Raw genomic sequence first — 25,336 nt, forward strand, 5'->3', positions numbered from 1 at the left:
TATATAAAACATATATGTGATGTATCTATATACGTATATAAAAATATAAATATATTTAGAAATATAAATATAAATACATAATATATATGTATATGTATATAAACATATATATGTATGTATATATCCTTTGCAAGCATACTCACTCCATCTTCATCACAATTGTATGGAATACTGCTATTTTATTCAATTCTTACTTTCTCCTCTAAAATTCTTTAGTCTATTCTAGCTTTATTCCCCTTAGCTAATTAATTGTGATCAATTTGCTTGAATAGACAAGTAGGAATCTTAGAGTCAGAAGGGACCTAACTGATTTTCTAGTCCATCTTTCTCATTTTGCAGTTGAAAAAACTGATACCCAGATTGGTTAAGTGACTCATTCACAATCACACTGCATTGCAGAATGCAGAGGCAGGACCAGAATTCAGTTTTTTTTTGATTCCCAGTCCTGTGTTCTTTCCACTATACCACACTACTTCATAAGCAGTGAATTTTCCTCTTACCTACCCCCTCTCCCCTTTTCTATTCTCATATCATTTCTTCATTTAGAGATTTGTAACTATAGGAACATCTGTATGTGTGTCCCACTGTGAGCAGTAGAGGTGATATATGATAGGATGGAGAGATATTCTGACCCCTTCCCTGATCTCCAACACTGGCCATCTAGGAATAAGGAAAAGAAATACCTACGATTACTATTTTGACAGGAAGTTTTGTACCATCATGATTTTTATTCTGTTGATTCCGTGAGCTGCTTCTAAGGGCAAGAGATTTGGCAAAGCAATTATGTTGATTAATCATCTTGTAGGCAAATTCTCATAATGTACCAAATTCACATATTTTTGACACCACTCTCTAACTTGGGCTGCATAGACTGAATTTTATATGATGAATGAAACCATTCTCCTTTGCTAATGACTCTCTGAGGTTTGTCTCTAGCTTCTGGCCTGCAATTCTTTATTGGGCTGAGCTACTAACCCTCCCCTTCCACCCCACTCCCAATCACAGGGAACAAGTTTATATCTTACTCTGAAATAGGATGCAACAGTCTGTGTTTTCATGTTGGTCGTCTCTCTTGCAAGATGTGTTGACTCTCCATTTTCTCCCTACAAAAATTAGGAAGGAAAATTATCCTTTAAGTACTTGTAAACTGCTTCATGACTTAAGACTGGAAGGCCAATAATTTCCCCATAGACTGTGCCATTTTGTATCCTGAAGATATAGCTAGATGCTCAGAAATACATAAGCATCAAAAGGTGTGTGACTTTCTTAGTAAAGAAAAGTGCCAGCCTACAGTATTTTGTCAATATCATGGTGGCCTTGGTTGGTCTCACATATGTAATCCAGCTTCCAAAAGCTCTGTGTTCTATGCCTTAGGAATGGGTGTGACAAAATCTTAACCTTGAGCAACTTACAGCAAGATGGAAAGCATGAATTAAGTTTTCGGTAGAAAAAATAGACTAGGTCACCCCAATTCTCAACTGGTTGAGATAGAGAAATGACAGACCAGGGACAAGTCCTGAGATCAGAGAGGGGGTGGGGTAGTCTAAAGGGAGAAGACTCCAGAAGGAGAATTAATGTTTGGCAGGTAAGAGAACCTAGAGAGGAGGTAAAGAATGCACTGGAATATGGCTGAAGCAGAGGAGAGCTTTGGTCAGAGCAGAGGGTAGAGGCAGTTGATGAAAACCATCCTGGATCTTCCCAGCTGAAAGTGATTAGATTGCTCATCTAACTATCATTGTCTGGATTGATCTCTCTTTTGCCCTTATAACATTAACTTGGTGGGAAAAGGCCAGGTCTTGAAGTCAAAAGACTTTGGTTGATAACCAGGCATGTATTTCTCAGCAAGTGCCAAGACATGCAACATCCCAAAGTCTCAGTTTCCTTACATGTATGACAGGGATAATAATACTTTTAATACCTACCTCATTCACAGAGTTGTAGGGAAAGTGCTTTTAAACCTATTAGTACTACATGAATGTGAGTTACTATTGCCAGAACAAAGAAAACACAACAATAACAAAGACAGCATATTGAAGTGGAAAGAGCAATGGGTTTGGAGTCAGAATGTATCACTGGTGTGTCACTTAGTCTTTCTGGGTCTCAGGTTCCTCATCTGTAAAATGGTCAGAATAGATGGTCTCCAAGGGGCCCTTCCAAGTCTAAGTCCTGTAATCCTATGATGCTTGGAGACTAGGAGTCAGTACCAGGAGTGGCACATGGGAAGCCTTGGTGAGTCTAAAGGATTGTGAGTCGGGGCTCTTAACATAGGATTTGGGAACTTTTCTTAAAATAAGAAACTTTTGATACCTATGTTTCAATATGATTGGTTTCTCTTGTAATCCTGTGTATTTTATTTTATGCATGTAAAAACATTCTGAGAAGGCTTCATCAGACTGCCAAAGGGATCCATGGACAGCTCAAATCTGCTCTCTCTAATGGTTAAATTTAAAAAAATTAAATTTACATTTTAGAAATCAGCAAATGTTACAAATCAGGACTTGGTTGTTCTGTTTTTTTTTTGTCTAAACTTAAAGAAAGTGTTAATAATGCTGATTAAACTTAAAACTGTGTCAAACTTACTTTTGGAGAGAAGGTTCAGTTGTGAAATAATTTATCAACACACCCTTGCCCACTGACACAGGAATGTTAAGACCCACTGCCTTAGAAGATTCTTTATCAGAGCCAGATGCAAGGCTTTGCTATTGGGACTTCCAGAAGGGAGTGTGAATTTGGAAGCCATAGTGAGTCATTTGTGGAGTTTTTCTTTGTTTAAAAAAATTCAATCAATTTGATCAATGAGTTTATTATTATTATTATTTAAAATAAGAATAACCAGTATTTATATAGCACTTAAAGGTTTGGAAAGTGCTTTACATATGTTATTTCATTTGATCTTGACCATGACCCTATGGGGTAGGTGCTATCATTGTTCCCATTTTGAGGGAATTATTATCCCCATTTGAGTGCAGCTAGGTAGCACAGTGAATAGAGTACAGCAAGTCTAGAAGAGCTAAGTTCACAGCTTTCCTCAGAAACTTACTAGCTGTGTGACCCTGGGCAAGTCACTTAACCTTTGACTGCCTCAGTTTTCTTATCTGTAAAATGGGGATAATAATACCTAGCTCCCAGGGTTCTTGTGAGGACCAAATGAGATTCACTTATGAAAGGTGCTTTGCAAATTTGAAAGGGCTATATAAATGCCATTATGATGATCATTTTACAATTGAGGAAATGGAAGCTGAGACAGGTTAAATCATTTGCTCCAGATCGTATATTTAAAAAAGTGTCTGAAGAAGGATTTAAACTTAGGTCTTCCTGACTCCAAGTCCAGAACTCTATCCACTGCTACATTCGGCTATTAAGAACCAAAGTATTAGGCGCTGTGGTTGGGATACAATGACAAAAATGAAAAAGTTGCTGTTCTTGAGGAGGTTACATTCTAACAGGGGAGATATGAAGACAGCGCATATATATGTGTATATATGTATATATATATATATATATATATAATATGTGTCATATATATATATATAATACAAAGTGAATACAAGTCATTTTAAGGAAAGAAGGTGCTAGCAGTTGGGTGGGATCATCCTTTTTGTACTTTTTGAGTAGAAAAAGTTGCTTCTGATATCTTTGGCCAGTGCGTTTGTAAGGATAGAATTGGGCTGTTCAGTAATAAGATTTTTTTTCCAGGAATCTGTGTGAACTCTCTGATTCAGGAAGCAGAGAAACTTTCCCCAAAGATGACCTTTGTGTCATAAGAGGCCCACACACAAAATATGAAAACCTCATATGTTAACCAATATACTTTTAATTTGTCTTGTAGATAAATAAAGGCATAATTATAAGACATATGGTCAAAAATACATGATAGATTTGTACTTTTAAAATACTTCCTAGAGGGGATTCTAAATGCAAAAATATCCAGCTAAGCAGAAATGAAATATCAAGTCCAGAAAGGGACTGCTTGCCTTCAGTGGCAATGCAAATATTGCCATCTTAAAGGTTAGATCCACTACCATGAAAAAATACATTTTCCTACCTTTGATAGGTTGATTGATCTTTGTGAGGTCCTTAGTTGATAGTTTATTATATTTTTATTTTTAGAATATGGCAGATTACCTGTGGAAAGGTAAATCAAATTAATATATCTCCTAGAATTCTAAGACCATTTTGTTCTTAAAAACCCATGTTCCTTTCCTTCCCCCGTACTATAAAAATGCTTGGTAGATGAATTAGAGAAATATCCAATGAATATGGTTAGATTGAGGCAATGTTATAAAAAAGCAAAGCAACTCCAAATTAATTTATCCAATCAAAATGCTAATAGGATACTTCATAGAATTAGATAAAGTGGCAGCTAAATTTATATGGAAGAACAAACTTACAAGAATAGCAAAAGAAGAACTATGCCCAAAAGACTATAAAACCATGCAAATCTTTCTCTTTGTGTAACTTTATGAAAATAATCTGATTGTTAATTTTATTAAATTTTTTTTATTTTTAAAAATAAAACTTAAAAATTTACTATATAATTTTTAAATTTTTTAAAAATAATTTTGATTAAAATTTTTAATTATTTTAAAAATTAGATGTTTAAAAATAAAAAAATTTAGTTTTTAAAATTTTAATGCTTTTTTAATTTGAGGAAAACAAGCTGAGTGTTTCTGTTGTTGTTTTTTTAAAAAATTTTTTATTAAGGCCATTACTTCTGAACAGAGCCATACCTAGTACTTCTGACCCCTGGAGCAAGCAAAATGAAATTGGGGCAAGAAGTTGAACCAGGAAGTGATGGAAGCTGGGTGAATGGAGAGATTTCAGATCTTGAGACACAAAAACTTGTTGACAGAGATCTCCTGGGACTATAGCCCACAGAGGTGTGAGATTGCTTCTGGGGAAGGGCACTGTTGGGGAAGGGAAGCAGGGCAGAGTTGGACATGGAGGACTGTGGGGAGGTAGGGATGGAAAGCACCACCTGGTAATGTCGATTTAATGAATTATTTTTGCTAATTAGATGGGTAAAGTTAGCTTTTTCTACCTGCTGAAAGAGTATACATACTTTCAACACCCTCTAAATTTCAGTTCAGAGAGACAAAGCCACAATCACCCAATCCTAGTTATGGTCCAATGCCTGAATCTTCCCTGTCCTCCAAGTGCAACCAAACACTGGTCTTTTGTTTTTCAGAGTATGATTCATATGCTGAACTTCATTGGATATTTTATGGAGGAATGTGGGTTGTAGTTATAATCACAGATTTTTTCTGGGAGATATGATCAATCATGTTTCCTAAAGAAAGAGAATCCTTACTCTACCAAAATGTCTTTCTTTGAGATGAAAATGAAAGGACATGTGGATTTTGGTCTACCTTCAGTGGAGAGGGAGAGGTTGGGGATAACTTAGTAGTATTGGAAAATTCCTCTTCAATGTTTTCCTTGATAGTCAAAGTCTCCAAATTTGATATTATACAAATTGATACCTTCACTAAAATGCTACGTTATTCTTTTGAGTTCCTTGGAGGTCAGTAAATCCTAAAGATGTGATCATATTATCTGGAGTAATGAAGTATCCTTCAAAGTAGCTGTAAGCCTGGTTTTGATTGATAGATATACATATGTATCTATCAATCAGACTGACATATGCACATATATCTTTAAAGTGGGTTCTTAACATTTTTGGTGTCAGTGACTCATTTGGTAATCTGGTAAAACCTAGACACCCCTTCTCTGAATAATGTTTTTAAAGACATAAAACAGATAAGATTTCCAAAGGAACTAATTACATTGAAATACAGTTATCAAAATATTCAAAAAGAACACAAATTCACAGGCCCTGGGTTAAGAACCAACCTCTGCTTTAGAAGATTTAGGAGGCAGGTGTGGGGAGTATGAGGGGAAAGAAAGGGAAGAGACAATCAGTGCATACTTAGTAAGCTGAAAAGGACCAAGAGATAACTAATTAATATGACAGACAACACCAGACAATCAGATTTTACCAAGAGATCTAAGCTACAGGCAAATTCTTTACCTGTTTTAGAAAGAGGATGGTTTACCAGCTGTCGAATGACATGGTTTTCTGATGATCTCAGGAGCAGCACAATGTCAGTTGGAAGGGTATCCCTGTTTTTAGCTAAGAATCCACTTGCATTATAAAGGACCTGTTGATAAAGGACATGGTCACGATTATCCATTATGAGAGACATTTACAGAGCTTTGGGTGCTAAGAGCACAAAGAAAGATGTGATCCTTGTGTAAACACCCTTGTTATGACATTGTCTATTCCATGACCATAGTTTGTGTTCAGGTATTATGAAATTTGGAGACTTCCTAACGATCATTGTGGTCTTAGTACAGTGTGATTGTTGAAAAGAAATAGAAATGTATCCCCAGTGCTCTTTGATATAAGGGAAAAAATGAACTATTAGGAGGCTTAGTTAGAAAGTAGTTCATTAACAAATTGCATGAGAACTTAAATTTATTTATGTGTAACCATGGGTGATTGTCTCTGAGCTTCAATTTCCTTATCTATCAAATGAGAGGAGTGGACTAGATGATCTCTAAAGTCCCTTCCAGGTCTAAATCTCATGATCCTATGACCTTATAAACCCCATTTGGGGAATAGCAGTTTGCCATCTATCAGAGAGGAACCATGGGTTTGGCGAATGCCAGAGTGTCTGAGGTTTGCTCTGGTATAATAGATAGTTCATCAGGGGTGATTACCTGGTGGATAAATTGAGTTTCCATGCCAGGGCTTCCCACTACTCCTTGGTGGGAAAGCATGTCAGAGAAAGGAATAGGAGGGGGTAAACATAAAAAGGGGATGGGGATCTTCAGATAGGAATTTGAGATCAAGAAAAGGAGCCAGGGATTGAACTCCTTCATAAGCTATGATGGGCAATCTCATCCATGGCTAGAATTTAATTAGACTGGTATCAGACACCTATATTCTCTGAAATTCATCCATTTCTGTGGCTTTGCTTCTCCATCTCCCTCTCTTTTCCTCTCCCTATTCCCATCTTTATTTCTCCCTAGTTTCTCACTAAAATTTCCTTTTGAAAAACTCCAGGGCCTACTCAGAACTTATTTTTGTTGAGATCTGGGGGTTGCCTGCTGGAGTCTTCTTTATGTGCTTGCTGGGTCCCTTCCCACCTCATTCCCTTCCTCCCCCCGCCCCAGGCAAAAACAAAAAGTAGCATCATGCTCCTATAGACTAGGTATAGTGGAGACGGTGTAGCTTGGGAGACTGTAATAGATAGTAGGAGGGCCAAGAAGAGTAGGAAGCCAAATGAGATGCAATGTGAGCCAGCTGGTGATGCTAGCCTAGGTCATCCCATTACAGCAAAGGTTCTTAACCTTTTTGTGCACCATGGACCCCTGGGCAGTCTGGTAAAACCTAGGGACCCCTTCTCTCAATAATGTTTTATATGCATGAAATAAAGTACATAGGATTACCAAAGAAATAAATTGTATTAAAATATAATTATGAAAATATCTTTTTTAAAAAATTAAGTTCATAAGTTCTGGGATATGAACCTTTTCATTATAAGGTTCAAGTTTATTGGCTTATATTTTCATTTTTATTCTTTCTGTGTAGAGACAAATAAAAAGAAAACATGGGGTTAACTTTTAGATTGTCTTACCTTTCCTGCATAATGATGAATTCCAAAAGTAAGTTCCAGTCTTTTGGCTCTCCAGAAGTACTTTGACTTCAAATTATCTTCAAATTTTTCTGTAGGAAACATACATCATGGGTTTTAATATGGGTCCCATCACGTTGTCTTGCACATCAGGGCTCATATGTTTGTGTCATGTAGTCATGAACTTATTAAAAAGAAGGTACATAGTCAATGTCAGAGAGAGAGAGGGAGAGATTAGATTTGTGCTGCTTGGTGCTCCTAGGGCCCATTAGGGCCCATAGGGCGTCCATAGATATAGGGAAAGGGGTATAGGTGCCACTGTAAGGCAGATTTGAACTCCATATATGATTAGCATTCCCAACAAGAGCTAATCAAACATAAAATGGGCTGCTGTGGGAGGTAATGAGTTCTCCATCACCAGAGGTCTTCAGATAGGGGCTAGATGCATTCTTATCAGGGAAGTTGAAGAGGGGATTCTCATTCAGATAATAATAGCTGATGTTTATATAACACTTTAAGGCAGTGGTCTACAAAGTAGGGGCTCTGGCATCACCCAAAGGGGCATGAAGATAACCAGTGGGAAGGTGGGAAAATAAGTTGCATCATACCATCTCCTCAATAACCAGTTGTGGGGATTGTCTCCAACATGACCACACCTACCTTTTACTCATCATAGCCCAACATTCCCCCACTTTGCCCCTTCTCATAATGCTCAAGTTTCCAACCTCTCCACTTCTGCCCTGGAGTTGGCCTCTCATGCAGTAACATAATGGAGTAACTCAGTAACCCAAGACCTAGGTACAAAGCAGCAACTGCTCAGGTATGAGTGGGAACATTTCTCCCAAAAAACACCAACATACCCGTCCCCCATTCGCCAGATCATTTCATGGCTTGGGGAGCATGCTTAAATTTTTTTTTTCTGATAGGGAATGTGTGATCAAAAACTTTGGAGAATAAGGTATGCTAAGCACTTTACTTAATCATTTTATTTGTTCCTCCCAACAAACCTGTGAAGTTGTTACTATTATGTCCATTTTACAGATGAGGAAACTAAGGTCAAGCAAGATCAAATGAGTTGCTCTTGGGGATGTAAGCCTGGGGCTCTCTGGTCAAGTTCAAGGCTCTTTCTCATATGCCACACTGCCTCTCTAGATTGTGGAATTTTCTTTCATATATAAAATTCTATGATTCAATGACAATAATAACCAAAGTCAGGAAAACTACACAGTTCTCTTTAGATATTAAGTGACAAGCCAGAACTTGAGATCTTTGACTTCTAAGTTTCATAGAGATTTGGTCCAATGGCTGTTCCTTACAGAAAATGCTGGAAAATTCATTTGAATTCTTCGAAGGTCATAATTTGATTTCATAATAAAAATGACTTGCATTTGTATAGTGCTTTAAAGGTTACAGAGTGCTTTCTTCACAATAAGTCTGTGAAGTAGATAGTGCAGGTATCCTCATTTTACAGAGGGGGAAACTGATTTGTACATGGTTACCTAGCTAAACAGTAATGGAGCTGTGATTTGATCCCAGGTTTCCTGATTTAAGCCCAGAATTCTTTTTATGTGTTTAATTGTAGCAAAGGTTCTTAACCATTTTTAAGTTTTTGACCTCTCTGATGGTCTGGTAAAGCCTCAATATCCTTTCTCAGAGTGATGTTTTATTTTTTTTTTGAGACAATCAGGGTTAAGTGACTTGTCTAGGGTCAGACAGCTATCAAATGCCTGAGGTTGGATTTGAACCCAGGTCCTCCTGACTCCAGGGCACACCACCTAGCTGTCCCCAGAATAATGTTTTAAATGTACAAAATAAAATTCAAAGGAAACCAATTACATTGTAATATAATTATCAAAATATTAAGAATCCAAATCCACAGATTCCAGGTGAGATACTGCTGATAATGATTGATTGCAGAATTTTTATTTAAAAAAACTAACTAGTAAAGTGTTATCCATATTTAGGGAGTTTAAGGTTCATATTATCCTAGAAACTTGAGAAATCTATTGTTTACTTTTGTGTAGGTTGGGTGGAGGTGTAGATGCAACCCCCCCCCCCCCAAAAAACAACCTCAAACCATACTGGGGAAAGAGGTTAGCAAAATTTCTATGGTACTCAGCCATGAAGCATAATTAAGGAAGGAGATATTCATGAGAGATGCTTTTTGAGAGGATAATTAAAACTTATTCCCTAGAATACTGAAATAAAAAACACACCAATACAAAGAACCTACTGGCATACTCTCCAGAAGAAACTGCTCTACTTATAGTAAGTGAATGCCTAGGAGTTCCTTTGTCCAACCTCAGTTGAGTGGGAAGGCATACTCCTTTCCTTTTCACATTCAGTCTTATTAGACAGCCAACTAAAGGAACAGCACAGGAGGTTCCAGCTGAGACTTCAAGGGAAAGAACCAGGCTTGGAGTCAGAAAAAACTTACTTGAAATTCTGACTCTACTGCCAATAGCTATGGGAACTTTCTCATCTGTAAAATGGGTACAATAATAACTGTATTACTTACCTCACAGGGTTGTTGTGAGGGAAATCCTTTGTAAAGTGCTGTGCAAATGTGAGTTATAATGATTAATATTATGTTTCAAAAAGTACTATCAAAAGTTGATCAGAGAAAAACAACTAGATTTTAACCATGTAGAATGGAAGCAAAATATGTCTACCCCAACATCACTTAACTGGCATCATTAAGGAAGGAGATTATCCACAAGTGGTTTTTTTTTTTTTTGAGAAGATAACTAAAACTTTTTTCTTTGAACACTGAAATTAAAAAGAAGTCACATTTGGTGGAATGCTTTCAAAATTTATTTCACACTTCATCTACCTCTTAAGCAGAGTATGCTAAATATACTTTAATCTTTTCTTAATGTTCCATGGTTTTCATTATGAATATGTCTGATTATGTTGTGGTATATATGATACAATAATGCGTTCATGGGCCATGGACTTGCATAGGATTATTTGAATCTACATTAAGTGACCCCAGGTTACTGTAAAATATGCCATTCTTTTTCTTCTCTGTATCCCTAGCTTTTAGCACAGTGTCTGGTACATAGTAAGCATTTAATAAGTATTTACGGATTATTCTGCTGCCAGTGGCATCTTTCACTCTTAGCTATCAATTTTCAGCATTTTTTTGGCTTCTACCAGTGCTGTATCCCTTTTCTTATTGCTTCTAATTTTAGGTTAGATAAATTCTCAGGACCTAGGAAAGGCCCAATTAAAAGTCACCATGGTAGTCAGGGGGTAGGGGGGAGGTAGAGCCAAGTTAGAGGAGTAGAGACAGCAACCCAGAAGAACTCTCCCAACATTCCCCTCCAAACAACTTAAAAATAACATATGAAATTGAATTCTGCAGTGGCAGGGCCAACAAAATGTCAAGGTGAGACATTTTTTGAGCCCATGACTGAGGAAGTCTAGGAGGTAGGTAGAAGAGGTCTATGGCACTGGGGTATGGGCCAGCCTGGCATGCAGCAGCAGAACTGGCTATGGACCTTGGAGGCAGCTACAACAACATCAACAGCAGCTTCAGGAGCTCTCAGCCCAGAGATGGTAAGGGGATCTGACAACTGGTCAGAAAGAAATTATAAGGGAAACCTTGCTGACAGTACTGGGTGCAGGATCTGGCACTGTTTGGTGCCTCTATTGCCCATATGCAGTTCTAGGATGAAGTTCAAGGGTGGAGAGGAGTGCTTATGATTGGTCACAAGAAAACAGGAGCCCTAGTCACAGTTCTAGGTCAGAGAGGAACATTAGTCTTGTAACTGCATGGGAGCCTGGGACTTTGCTGGTATAGACCAGAGCACAGACCAGAAAAGCAGTGACTACAACTCCCCCTGGATCATACCACCTTGGGAATGCTGAAAACTTGGAGACCACAGAACTGGCTCTGAAAATAGCAGCATGAAAAACCCTCAAGCTTGGTACAGGGCCTCCCCACCTCCAGGTGAGCAGATCCCAACTTTAATATAAAGTTCAAGGTCAAGAAATAGACCAGAAAATAAGCAAATAACAACAACAAAAATAACTTGACCATAAAAAGCTACTACAGAGACAGGAAAGACCAAAATATAATTCAGAAGACAACATGAAAACAGCTACAACAGCTTCAAAGAAAAATGTTTTGTGTACACAAACCCAACAAGAATTCCTGAGAGCATTAAATAAAGAGATAACAGTGGTAGAGGCAAAACTGAGAAAAGAAATGTGAGTGATGCAAGAAAATTATGAAAAAGAAAATTAATAGATTGGTAAAAGAGGCACAAAAATACTGAAGAAAATAATATCTTAAAAAACAGAATTAGCCTAGTGGGAAAAGAAGTACAAAAATTACTGAAGAAAAGAACTTAAAAAGCAGAATAAGCTAAGTGGAAAAAAAGTACAAAAACTCACTGAGGAAAACAATTCCTTAAATATTAGATTTGGGCAAGCGGAACTATTGACTCCATGAGTAATTAAGAAACAATAAAACAAAATCAAAAGAATGAAAAACATAGAAGAAAATGTGAAATATATAATCAGAAAAAGAACTGAGCTGGACATTAGATCAAAGAAAGATAATTTTAGAACTATTAGACTACCTGAAAGGCATCATTAAAGTGAATCTAGACATCCTATTTCAAGAAATTATAAAGGAAAATTGCCCTGATATCTTAAATTCAGAGGGCAGAATGGAAATTGAAAGACTCCACTGATCACCCCCTGGAAGAGATCCCCAAATGAAAACTTCCAGGAATATTATAGCCAAATTCCAGAGTTCCTCATTCAAGAAGAAAATATTGCAACCAGTCAAAAAGAAACCATTCAAATATTGTGGAGCCGTAGTCAAGATCACACAAGATTTAGCAACTTCCATATTAAAAGAACAGAGAGCTTGGACTATGATATTCTGAAGGGCAAAGGAGTTAGGATTACAACCAAGAATCACCTATCCAGAAAAATGGAATATAATCCTTCAGGGGAAGAAATAGATATTTATTGAAATTGAGGACTTTCAAGCATTCCTGATGAAAAGACCAGAGCTGATTAGAAAATTCAACTTTCAAATACAAGACCCAAGAGAAGCATAAAGAGGTAAACAGGAAAGAGAAATCATAAAAGATTTAATAAGATTAAACTGTTTACAATCTTATATGGGAAGATGATTCATGTAACTCCTAAAAACTTTATTATTATTAGGTCAGTTAGAAGGATTCTACATAGATAGAGGGCATGAGTGTGAGTCTATTATGTTGGGAGGATCTCAAAAAAAGAAGTGAGAAACAGGGGTATATTGAGAAAAGGGGAAAAGGAGAGGAAGAATGGGAAAATTATCTCACATAAAAGAGGAACACAAGGAAGAGCTTTTATAGTAGAGAGGAACACACACACACAGTTGGGTATAGAAATCTATCTTACCCTACAGGGAAATAAGAGGGGATAAAGGGATAAGATAAAGTGGGTGATGGTGATAAAAGGGAGGGCAAATTAGGGGAAGCAGTGGTCAGAAGCAAAACAGACTTTTGAGGAGGGATAAGGAAAAAAGAAAGAGAATAAACAAAAAATATAATGGAGGGAAATATACAGTTAGTAATCATAACTGAGAATGTGAATGGAATGAATTCACCCATAAAGTGGAAGTGGATAGCAGACTGGATTAGAAACCATGATACAAAAGTATGCTGTTAACGAGAAACACATGAAGCAGAAAGACACACACAGAGTTAAAATAAGGTGCAGGAGCAGAATCTAATATACTTTAGCTAATCTAAAAAAGACAGGAGTAGAAATCATGATTTCAGACAAAGCAAAAGCAAAAATAAACCCAATTAAAAGAGACAATCAGGGAAACCACATTTTGCTATAGACAATGAAGTAATAATAAAAATGTATACAGCAAGTTTCTTTGATAAGTGACACATTTATATATATATATAGAGAGAGAATTGAGTTAAATTTATAAAAGTAAAAGCCATTTCCCAATGGATAAGTGGTCAAAGGAATGTTAACAGGCAATTTTTGGAAGAAATCAGAACTACCTATAGTTACATAAAAATGCTCTAAATCAGTATTTATTAGAGAAATGCAAATTAAAACTCTGTGTTTCCACTTCATACTTGTCAGAAAAGACAAATGCTGGAGAGGATATGGAAAATAGGGACACTAATGCACTACTAATCAAAGCTATCAATAGTCACATGAAAAATGCACCAAATCACTCTTGATTAGAGAAATGCACATTAAAACAACTCTGCAGTTAAACTCTACCCAGTAAAATAGCTCACACCTATAAGAATGGCTAAAAAGGCAGAAAAGGAAAATGGTAATGCCAGAGGGTATGGGAAAATAGGTACACTAATGCACTGTTGGTGGAGTTGTAAACTGATCCAACAATTCTGGAGAATAATTTGGAACTATGCCTAAAGAGCTAATAAAACTTTGCATATACTCTTTGAACGAGCAATACCAGTACTAGGTCTATATCCCAAAGAGATCAAAGAAAAGGGAAAAGGATGCATTCGTACAAAACTATTTCTAGTAACTTTTTTTTGTGGTGGCAAAAATTGGAAATAGAGGGGATGGCCATCAATTGGGAAATGGTTGAACTAGTTATGGTACATGATTAAGATGGAATACTATTGTGCTATAAGAAATGGTGAGAAGGATAGTTTCAGAAAAACCTGGGAAGATTTATATGAACTGATCCAAACCAAGGTGAGCAGAACTAGGAGATCATTGTACATAGTAAGAGCAATATTGTAATGATCCACCATGAAAGACTTAACTATTCCGATCAAGACTATGATCCAAGAGAATTCTGAAGAACTCATGATGAAAAATGCTATCCATATTCAGAGAAAGAACTTATAAACTCTGAGTACAAATTAAGGTCTAATTTTCTCACTTCATTTTTCTTGCTTTTTTGGGTAACACAGCTAATATGGAAATATATTTTGTATATATATAAAATTGATATATTGCTTGCCTTCTCAGGGAAGGTAAAATAGGGATAGGAATGAGGATGAGAATTTAGAACTCAAAATTAAAAGAAAAAAGAATGTTAAAAATAAATACGTAATATGTATTTTTAAAAGAAAGTAGCCATGGCCATTCCTTGCAGATTCAAGTGCAAGGACTTTGTATCAACTATTTCCATACTTCTAGGTTCACTATATTGTGAATGAACGAGGTTGTCAGAAATCTGACTGTTGAGAATATGTGGAATTAATGACTTAATATAGTAATATAGAACCAGAGTATTTTAGAACTAGAATGAACTTTAAAGAAAGATATTGTTGAAAGGAAAGGGTATTTGACTAAAAGTTCACTGTGCAAAATTTACTTACCAACAAGTGTCTGATCAGTGGCCCTAGGGAATCGACTTTCTTCATCAAGTAGAGAAAGCAAACCCATTGGTTTCTCCAGAAACATATCTAAGATAGGCCGATTATCTTCATATTCAATAACTCTAGCATCAACCTCTTCATTTAGATATTCATTCTATAATATATAATAATACATTAAAAAAACAGTCAGTTACTGGTTTCTGTTTTCTCTTGGAAAATTATTTTTAGCCACTTAGTTCATATATTAGTGAATAAAAGAGCACTAAATAGCAATTTTTGGAAAATTTAATGTGTGCATAATATAGTAAAATTCCTTTCCTATGACAATATTCTTAATCTAAGAGCGTCATTTTATTTCCCCCCACAGTGCTGCTAGCTCTTCTGTAGATAGAATGTTTAGTACAACAACAAATGGAAGTCTAATTTTTATGCAAAAGAAATACAGATATCTCAAAGTCTTTTAGAATGAAGATGAGGCATGACAATGCTTAAATGCTTCATAAACTATACTCCAAGAATTTATAGAATTTTGATCTGATCAAGGACAAAGGAGATTGCATCAAAATTAAATCCATTATCCAAAGTTGAAATGCCATTTGACATCTCCAGAAATAGACATTTTCATAAATTTTCAATCAAGAAGATGACAGCTGCAGTGTGATGAAGGGAATTTCATTAATGACAATATTAGATTCACCATGTCCAAAACTGAACTTTTATCTTTTCTTGCAAACCTACTCAACTTTCTGATATCTCTCTTTTTAAATGCTACCAGCATTTATTCAGTAGTCTTTTTAAAAGGATTTGGAGTCAGAGGACCTGGTTTTGAACTCTAGCTTTGCAAGTTACTATTTGTATGACCCATATCTGTCCCTTAACCTCTATAGGTCTCTATTTTTCACATATGTAAAATGAAGGCAGTTAGACTAGATATCTCAAAGTTCCTTCCAGCTCTAAATTCTATGATCCTAGGAAGCCTTAGATTTATCTTTGATTTATCTCTCTCCTTCAACTCCCACATCCAATCAGTTGGCATGTACAATTGATTTTACCTTTGAAATGTTTCTTACATCTGACCCCTCCTCTTTGTTTCTATTGCTAATACCCCTAGGTCTTCATTATTTCTTGCCTGAAATATTTAAATAGCCTCCTTACTGGTCTTTCTGCCTCTGATATTTGCTCCTCTCCATCCCATATTGAATATAATGCTGTTAGATGTACACAAATGTATTCATATCGCTCCTTTGTTCATAATTCTTCACTGGTTTTCTGTTCTCAGCTGAACAAAATTCAATTCTATAGCTTGGCATTTAAGGCACTCCATAATATGGTTCTACTACTAGACCTTTCCAGTCTTATTGTACACTACTCCCCGACATGTAGTCAAATTGGACTACTTGTCATTCCTTACTTTCCCACTCCTATATATAAGGTCCCACTGTTCCTTCTACTTGGAATATCTTCTATAGCTACCTGTTAAAATCCTTCCCATCCTCCAATACTTATATCACATTCTACCTCCTTCATGAAGTCTTCTTTGATGTCTTTCTTCCCTCCATTTTACCTCAAAATTGGAATTATCTTCCCTTCCTTGGGTCTTGAAGAGTACTTCGCAAATCTCATATACTCCCCCTGATATATTTCATTTTAAAGTAACTTATAATGATAATAACAAGATACCATTTATATAGCATTTTATGATACAAAGTGTTTTATAGGTTATTTCATTCAATCCTCATAATCATGGGCATTGTATCCCCCTTCTAGATTATGAGATCTATGATGGCTGAGACCAGTATCTCATTTGTTTTTGTATCCTTCTTCTCTGTTTCCCATGTCTAACACAGAACCTATTGTGCTTATTGTTTGTTGACAAAAAAAAAGAATTTGGTGCAGCAAAGCAAATGACTCTCATTTAGCAAGGGGTCCTTCATGCATATAGTTGAGATCATACAAGATTCCTTGACAGAGAGAACACTAGAGATAACTTATTTCAATGATCATTCAATTACCAATATCAAGTGAAGTACAGGATAAGGAGATTGATAGTTATCAAGAGTGTTTGCCGCTACCATGGAAGATGTCTAGCACAAAGTTCCACTGGGAGAGTGATTCCTTATAGATAGAAAAATACTCCAAATTCTTTAATTAGCAGATGGTATTAAGTTGATAGCTTATATCTAACCCTAGAATATCACAGAATCTCCCAAATGAAATTGGTAACACCTCAAGAGAATTTGGTCTGACAATCCACATAGAAACAAATAAACAAGTGGATGAAGAATATCTTTTTGTTCAGAGTATGATACACAGTTGTATGGACAGACCATAAAGCTAGTACATAATAGACGAGAAAGCTGAGGCTGAGAGGTTAGTGACTTGATTAAGACAATAAGAAGATAAATGAGAATCAGAGGTGAGATTTGAATTTAGCTCATCTGATTCCAGATTCAATATTGTATCCACCATCTCCAATTTTTACTTTGTAAACTCTTTTTGGGCAGGGGCCAGGTTTTTTTTTTTTTCTATCTTGAACCATGACTTCTAGCACCGTGCTCTCAGACACTTTTGATGCCAAATAAATTCTCTGAAAGTTTAAAAATTTAAATGAAAAACTAACTTAACTACACCTTGTAGCATAGTTGTGAGTAATGCAGGATAATTCAATTTCCCTAAGGTTGTGTTCATGTGTACAATGGATATGTGATCTCATCTATTTGGGTACTCCTTCCAGTGGCATAGATCACAAACAATAACTTCACCATATTTGACTTTTATCCATGTCTCCTTTTCCTCCCTTAAGGTTAATGACATCCACCCAATGTTCTGTGCACTTTCTATTAAATCTTTTAACATGATGTGGACACAATATGGCATTGCAGATTATTCATTGGTTATCACCATCAAATTGGCCTAACTTCTTTTCCAGTCATACAGCTATTTAATGATATTTTTTGATGTTACTTCTTTTGTGCAATTAACCATCTGTTATAGCCTACTATAGCCTATCAATGCCCAACATGAGTCTCTCCATTGCCTTCTGGATGACCTGCAATTTTGGTTCTTTGGAGACTATGGCATTGCATTTCATGATTTGTAGCCATGTAACATCATCAGAAGACTATGGGTATTAGAAATATTTTTTGTGTACTAGGGAAAAGAAAAACCATTGAAAGTGCTGTACAGTTTTCCAAATGTTAACCAGCTTGCTCACTTTCCCCAATTCAGTTCTAAGCTCTGTTAATTGTACATCTGAAGTACTTGTTCAAGGTAAATGTCATAAAAGTGGAACTCTGGAGTTCAGAGGTGGGTAAGAGCATTTCTCTCTGTAAAGATCAGAAAAGGCTTTATGGAAGAGGTAACATTTTAGCTGAGCCAAAAAGGATGGGTAGAATTTCAATAAGTCTGAAAGGTGTGTGTATGCTTGTGTATGTGCATGCATGTGTGCATGGGTGTGTGCATGTGTGTGTATGTGTGTGCATTACAAGCAGAAAAGTAGCATGATTAAAGGCAAGGAGGCAGAACACTCCAAGGCATGCTTGTGAAATACTGAATTCGACAGTTTGGTTATGAGTGGATTCAAACAGCAAGTGGTGGTGGGAATTGAATGAACCACTCTGACTCTGTGTTGTAACTCATTTTGGGAGCTAGCTCATGTCCCTTTCTATTCAATTATGGGTCTAGTCCAATTTCTGTCTTGTGAGAAAACCTTATTCAATTGTAAAAAAAAACTTTATTGCTTTGTTTAAATTTAGCCCTGCATGGCTGGGAAGCTGGACCGCTTCTACCTGCTGCTTAAGGACTTAGATTATGCTAACCAGAAACAGTCAGATCCAAATATTGATGCAAGGAGTTTTCTCACAATTATACATCTCAAGCAATCCATATGTCTAATTTGAAAACTGAATTTGTATTAATCAATCAGTTATTATTTCTATGTTCCATTGACTGAATATAGACATGGGGGAAGTGAGATACCTCTTTTTTTATTTTAGGGAATTGCACCTGTTCCCTTTCCCCCTCCCAACTTGGAACATCCCTAATCTTTCCTCCAATCAAGTTGCCTAATTTTGTACCCTGGTTAATTGTTTTCTTTTAATTAATAGGTCTTATTTGATCAATTGTTTTTAATGCATAAAAATCAGTCTTCTCTTGTATTTGGGGTCCAGTGCCAAAGTTGAGGAGGCCTAGTCATTGTTTCTTGAGCAATTGGCATATTTGGCTTAGTAAATTAATGTACCTGGAAGCTTGAACCTTGTTTCTTCAGTCTTTTATCTTTTACTTGCCATAGTTTGGAGTCACAGGATTAGAGATTTTGGACTGGAAGAGACATCTAAGGTTATGCATCTTCATTTTATAGATGAGAAAACTGAGGCCCAGAGGTGAAGTGACCTCCCCAAGGTCACATAGGTACTAAATGGCAGAGCTAGACTGTGATTCCATGTCTTTAGGTGCCAAATAAAAGATTCCTTCCACTACAACAGGATACCTCCCCATTTTTCACAATGGACAATAATAAGAGATCAGCTTGAAAGGCAAAATGGGGCCAAAGCAAGAGTCTTGAATGCCTGGTTAAGTACTTGGATTTTCCTTCCAAGGTTAATAAATGTGTGTAGAAATGGTATAATAAAAGTGATGCTGTGGAACAATTACTTTGGCAATGATATATGTGGTGGATAGGGTTAGAAAAGAAGAGACTAGAGGTTGGGAAATGACTTAGGAAGCTATTGCAAAGTTCAGGCAAGAAATACGAAAGCTCTGAATGAGAGTGATGGCAGTGGGAATATAAAGGAGGGGGGCATATTTAAAAGGCAATGCAAAGAAAGAAATGAAAAAAAACTTCACAAAGATTAGATCAGGGTGAAGGAGAAGAAGGAATCAAAGATGATTTTGAGTTTTCTGGCATAGACAACTGGGATAATAGTGATAGCATTAAAAGAAACCAGGACAGAAAGAAGCAGAGTTTTTGGAGGGAAGATAAGGAATCCCATTTTGGACATGTTGAGTCTAAGAAACAAATGGAGTATACAGGTGAAAATGTCTAGGAGGCATAAAAGGTAAAGGCCATTCAGAGAAACATTAGAAGCCCTATTTGAACTGATGCAAAGTAAGCAGAACCAGGAGAACAATATACACAATGACTAAAATAATGCAAATAAAAACAACCCAAATGGCAACTGAACTCCAAATTCAGAGGTCATATAAAAGAAAAGGAACCAGTAACAAAGTAGTTAGAGAGTTAGGATGGTAGCTTTATGGAAGTTAAAAAAGAGTTTTAAGAAAGCATACGATTATGTGTCAAATCTTGCAGACAACTCAAAGAAGACAATGACTAAGAAGAGTCTTTGGATCTGACAGTTAGGTCACTGATGACATTTAAGAAGCCAATTTCAGGGGCAGAAGCCAATATGCAAAATATTAAGTAGTGAGTAGTAGGTCAAGAAGTGGAGGAGTCAAGTAGCTCACGTACATTAATCTTTCCAGAAGTTTGATGAAAAAAAAAAGCAATGTATGCAATAGAACAATAGCTTGGGGATAAAGCATCATGGAAGATACACATATTATATGTACATATGTAACACGTATGTCTAAAATGATAGGGAAAGCCTAAGCATATTTGTTGGTTGATGAGAATGTAGTGAAGAAGAATATACTAAAGGCACAAGAGAAAGAAATAATTGGTTAAACAAGGTCTCAGAAGAGGTAAGAGGCCATGGGATCAAAGGCACATCTAGAGGGGTCTGTCTTGGAAAAAGGGGCTACTTTATTCCCTGATTCAGCAGGGAAGTAGGAGATGAAGATGTAACGACAATTATTTTGAGGTAAAAAGAGGAAGGTTACATGGGATTGTCTCCTCCATTTTTTTTTGAGAAAATTGAGGCTGCATGGTGCTGTGAACAAGGTAGCTGGGGTTTGGGTGTGAAGTCTATAGTAATTGGAAAAAAAAACTATAGGAACCAACAAACTAACACTGGGGTGAGGCAGGGATTTGATTCAATAACATATTTTCATAAAGGCGGCATCTCATTTTTTTGTGGAAGCCTGGAGGGACAGAACATATTACTTAAATGATAAAATAATGATACCTAGCATTTATATAGCAATTTAAGATTTACACAGTGCTTTACTAATGTTATTTCATTTTTATCCTCATAACAACTTTGGTTATCCCTATTTTACAGATGAGGAAACTGAAGCTGAAGGAGGCTGAGTCACTTGTCCAGGGTCACATAGCTAATAAATATCTGAATCAGGATTTCAACCCAGGTCTTTCTGAATCCAAGTCCAGAGCTCTACCCACCGCATCACCTAGCTGCTTTTATCTTTTCTCTGATATTTCATTGTGCCATAGAGGTGACCCTGTGTTGTCAAAAGCTATCCCTCTGGATCACAAGCCCTATCAAACCATACTTGGTCTTACCAAGTTGGAAAGGTTTCAAGAGCTGGGTCAATATGGGTTTAAAGTCTATATTCTGATAAGGAATTTTTTCAGTAAACAGTCCATAAGCACTTATTAAGTATCTACTGTGTACCAGGCACTGTTCTAAGTATTAGGGATAGAAAATAAGGCACAAAATCATGCATACTCTTAAAGAGCTCCTAGTCCAATAGTTATGGTCAGAGAGGCTCAATATCAGAGGTCAGCCACCAGGGGATGAATATTTTTTAGCCATAACAACTAACAAAGATTTTTGACTAAGTTGAAAGGGCTGCTCCTGCACTGCACTGATGGAGCAAGTGCCCACACTGAGGAAATTACAAATCCCTAAAGTGCTGAAGTAAGCTATAGCCATTGTAAGAACAAGAATAAGCAGAGCCTTTTGTCAGTTCTTAAGGACTATATACTAGACAATTCTGTTTACCAGGCACAAAAATTGAACCCTAAGCTTTATCAATTATTAAGCTTCTTCCCCTTCAAGGTTACCTTGGCAGACTCATGCAGGGTTATGGCTTTTACTATTAGACAGGCCATGATGAAAGAATTTTATAGCTTAAATCGCAACAGAAAAGTTCAAAAGTGGTTTTTGTATATGACTTCCATTGAAACCACTCAAGGTTAAGGTCCAAACTAATGCCTTTGCCATTTCTATTTACTTGTGTCAAATTCTACTAAAGTGCTTATGTGATAGGTCACACAGGACAGAGATGAGTAATTTGAAACATAATGGGCTCCACTTCAAAATACTTATTATTTGGGTTGACTCAATGCTGATAGGAAAACAAAAAAGACTGTTATTAAGGACTTATGGCTAAGAAGATAATCAGAGGGAAATCCCCCTATATTTTAATATCTATAATGATAGAATATTAGCAATGAAGAGACTTGGAGATCCTTTAGTCCAAGATGATCTAATTATATAGAGAAAGGAGGTTTAGTGAAGAAGATGGTATCTGATTTTGGTCTTGAAGAATATTTGGGATTTCAATAGGTATAGATGGCAAAGGTGGTGGTGGTGGTTTGGGAGGGGGTGAAGCAGAGATGGAATCTGTTTCAGGCAAATGAAGCATTAGCAAAGGAGGAGAGGTAAGAAAGTTATAGCTGTTCAGGAATAGCATTTGCCCTGGCTATGGTCTAGGGAAGTTGGAAGCTAGTAACGCTAGACATTTGAGTTGGGCCAGCATGTGGAGAGACTTAAAAGGTAGACTAAGAAGTATGAACTTAATTCAGTAAGTACTGGGCAACTATTGAATCTTTATGAATTAGAGAATGACAAGACTGGACCTGCCATTTATAAGGACCAACATCTGTGAAGTAGAGAAAACTAGGAGCAAGGTTGAAGAAGGGAACACCATTTCTCTTTTGTAGCATAGCAGGCTCTCTCTGGTTGAGGAAAAAGAAAAGTCTTGAGAACTGGATTAGTTATCACATTTTCTTTGAGACTAAATGAGAGGATTACAGCCCAAAAGATCCTCTCCTCCTTTAGTTATGGCATAAATAAAAATATTTGGTACATATAGGGCCTAAGTAATACCAATATAATGAAAAGAGGCAGAGTGAGATAGTGCCAAGAGCACTGGAATTGGAGTCAGTAGACTCTAATTTGAATTCTGCTTAAAGGAGAGGGGATTAGACTGTTACATGCTGACACCTTATAATGTTAACTTTTTGAGTGGAAATTTTCCTAAAATGTATTATAGGAATAATTATTAGAGTATCATGTAGTTTTTGACTTTCTTCAATGTAGTAAACAGAATTTTATACAAAATCTTAGAGAAATCATTAATATCAAGTCAGATAGTCATGTGTTAAGGATATAAGCAAGACATAGGCACAAGAGGACAGGTGGTAATGGTCTAAGAGAACACCAACTTCTTGTTGACTTGAAGATATATCCAAAGTCAGCCTGCTTTTTGTGGTTACTGACTTTGTTTTCATAAAGGTGAAGTGGTGATTAGACATCTACGTTGAATAGTTGTAAGAGACCTTAGAGGTCACTTTATGCCACCTCCTTATTTAACAGATGAGAAAACATATGACTGATGTAATGTGATGACTTTTCTGCAAAATGAATTAGTGACTCAACAGACAGAGTAACCTTCTAAGTGGTTTAATTCTTTTCTAGGAAGTCTTCACTATTGGGACGGGGGCCAAGATAGCAGAGTAGAGGCAGAAACTCATATTCCTCATCCTGAGGCAGAAACTCCCAAATTCTCCTCCAAATAACTTTAAAATAATGCATTGAATTGAATTTTGGAGTGGCAGAGCCAATAAAAGGTTGGGATGAGATAATTTTCTAGCCTAAGGCAACTGAGGAAGTCAGGAGGAAAAGTCATGAGGGTGGTGGTCAGATCTGGAAGAACAGCACAGGCCTGCTGTAGCAACTCCAGGAGCAGGCCTTGGAGGTGGCTTCATCAATGACAACACAGCTTCAGGAGATCTCAACCCACAGATGTAAGGGAGTTAGACAACTGGTCAGAAAGATATTACAGAGGACTCTTTGCTGGTGCTGGATTGAGGGCATTGTTGAATTGCCCAAATACAGTTCTAGGGTGAAGAGGAGTACTAGCACACTAGTGCTTTTTGATTGCAAGGGAGCAGGGTCCCTGATCACAGCCCTAGGGTAGAGAACTGTGCTTGAGGTTGCTCATAGACAGAGCACAGGCCAGGAGAGCAGTGACCACACCACTCTTTAGATCATACCATCTGGGAAGAATCAAAAATTTCCAGACTGACAAAAAACCCGAAGCTTGGAATAGTGCCCCTCCATCCTGGGAACTTTAACATAAAATTAAAAGTTAAGAAATAGACTTGAAAAATGAGCAAACAATAACAACAAAAAAGAATCTATCCATAAAAGTTACTATGGTGATAGGGAAGATCAAGACACAAACTCAAAAGAAGATGACAATGTCAAAAGAGCTATAAGCAAAGCCTTAAAGAAAAATATGAATTGGACACAAGCTCAACAAGAATTCCTAACAGAGCTCAAAAAAGATTTTCATAATCAAATAAGAGATGGAGGTGAAAAACTGGGAAAAGAAGTTAGAGTGATGCAAGAAAATTATGAAAAGAGAATCAACAACTTGGTAAAAGAGGCACGAAAGATACTGAAGAAAATAATACCTTAAAAAACAAAATTGGCCACATGGTAAAGAGGCACAAAATTCCACTGAAAAGAACTCCTTAAAAGGCAGAATTGGCCAAATTGAAAAAGGTACAACAGGTCACTGAAGAAAATAATTCCTTGAAAATTAGGCTTGGACAAGTGGAAGCTAATGACTCCATGAGACATCAAGAAACAATAAAACAAAGTCAAAAGAATAAAAATAGAAGAAAATGTGAAATATCTCTTTGGAAAAATAACTGACTTGGAAAATTGGTCAGGGAGAAATAATTTAAGAATTATTAGACTACCTGAAAGTCACGATAAAAAAAAGAACCAAGACATCATCTTTCAAAAAATTATCAAGTAAAACTGCCCTGATATCCTAATTCTGAAGAATAAAATAGAAATCTAAAGAACTCACTGATCACTTCCTGAAAGAGATCCCACAATGAAAACTCCCAGGAATATTACAGCCAAATTCCATAGCCCCCAGTCAAGGAGAAAATATTGCAAGCAGGCAGAAAAAAAAAACAATCAAAATATGGAGCAAAAATTAAGATCATACAAAATTAATCCACTTCCAATTTAAGGCTTGGAGGACTAGGAATATGATATTATAAAAGGAAAAGGTGCTAGGATTACAACGAAGTATCAAAAGCAAAACTGAACATAATCATTCAGGGGGAAAATGGACATTTAATGAAATTGACAAAAAGACTAGAGCTGAACAGAAAACCTGACTTTCAAATACAAGACTCTAGAGAAGCATAAGAAGGTAAACAGGAAAAAGAAATCACAAAAGACTTAATAAGATCAA

General features: G+C 36.5%; 1 protein-coding gene across 1 annotated transcript in view; it reads right to left on the minus strand.

The window, feature by feature from the left end:
• MYO3A (myosin IIIA) overlaps positions 1–25,336 on the minus strand; it is a 255,909-nt gene that overhangs the window by 63,904 nt on the left and 166,669 nt on the right. Inside the window, exons 19-23 of the mRNA XM_027841624.1 lie at positions 14,972–15,125; positions 7,641–7,729; positions 6,029–6,158; positions 4,046–4,125; positions 1,026–1,103 (exon numbers count right to left, since the gene is read on the minus strand). Of these exons, the coding sequence (XP_027697425.1) occupies positions 1,026–1,103; positions 4,046–4,125; positions 6,029–6,158; positions 7,641–7,729; positions 14,972–15,125 (531 nt within the window). The remainder of the gene's footprint in view (positions 1–1,025; positions 1,104–4,045; positions 4,126–6,028; positions 6,159–7,640; positions 7,730–14,971; positions 15,126–25,336) is intronic.

This window comes from Vombatus ursinus, unplaced genomic scaffold (genome assembly GCF_900497805.2).
Source record: "Vombatus ursinus unplaced genomic scaffold, bare-nosed wombat genome assembly UNPS02014861.1, whole genome shotgun sequence".
Taxonomy (NCBI): Eukaryota; Metazoa; Chordata; class Mammalia; order Diprotodontia; family Vombatidae; genus Vombatus; species Vombatus ursinus.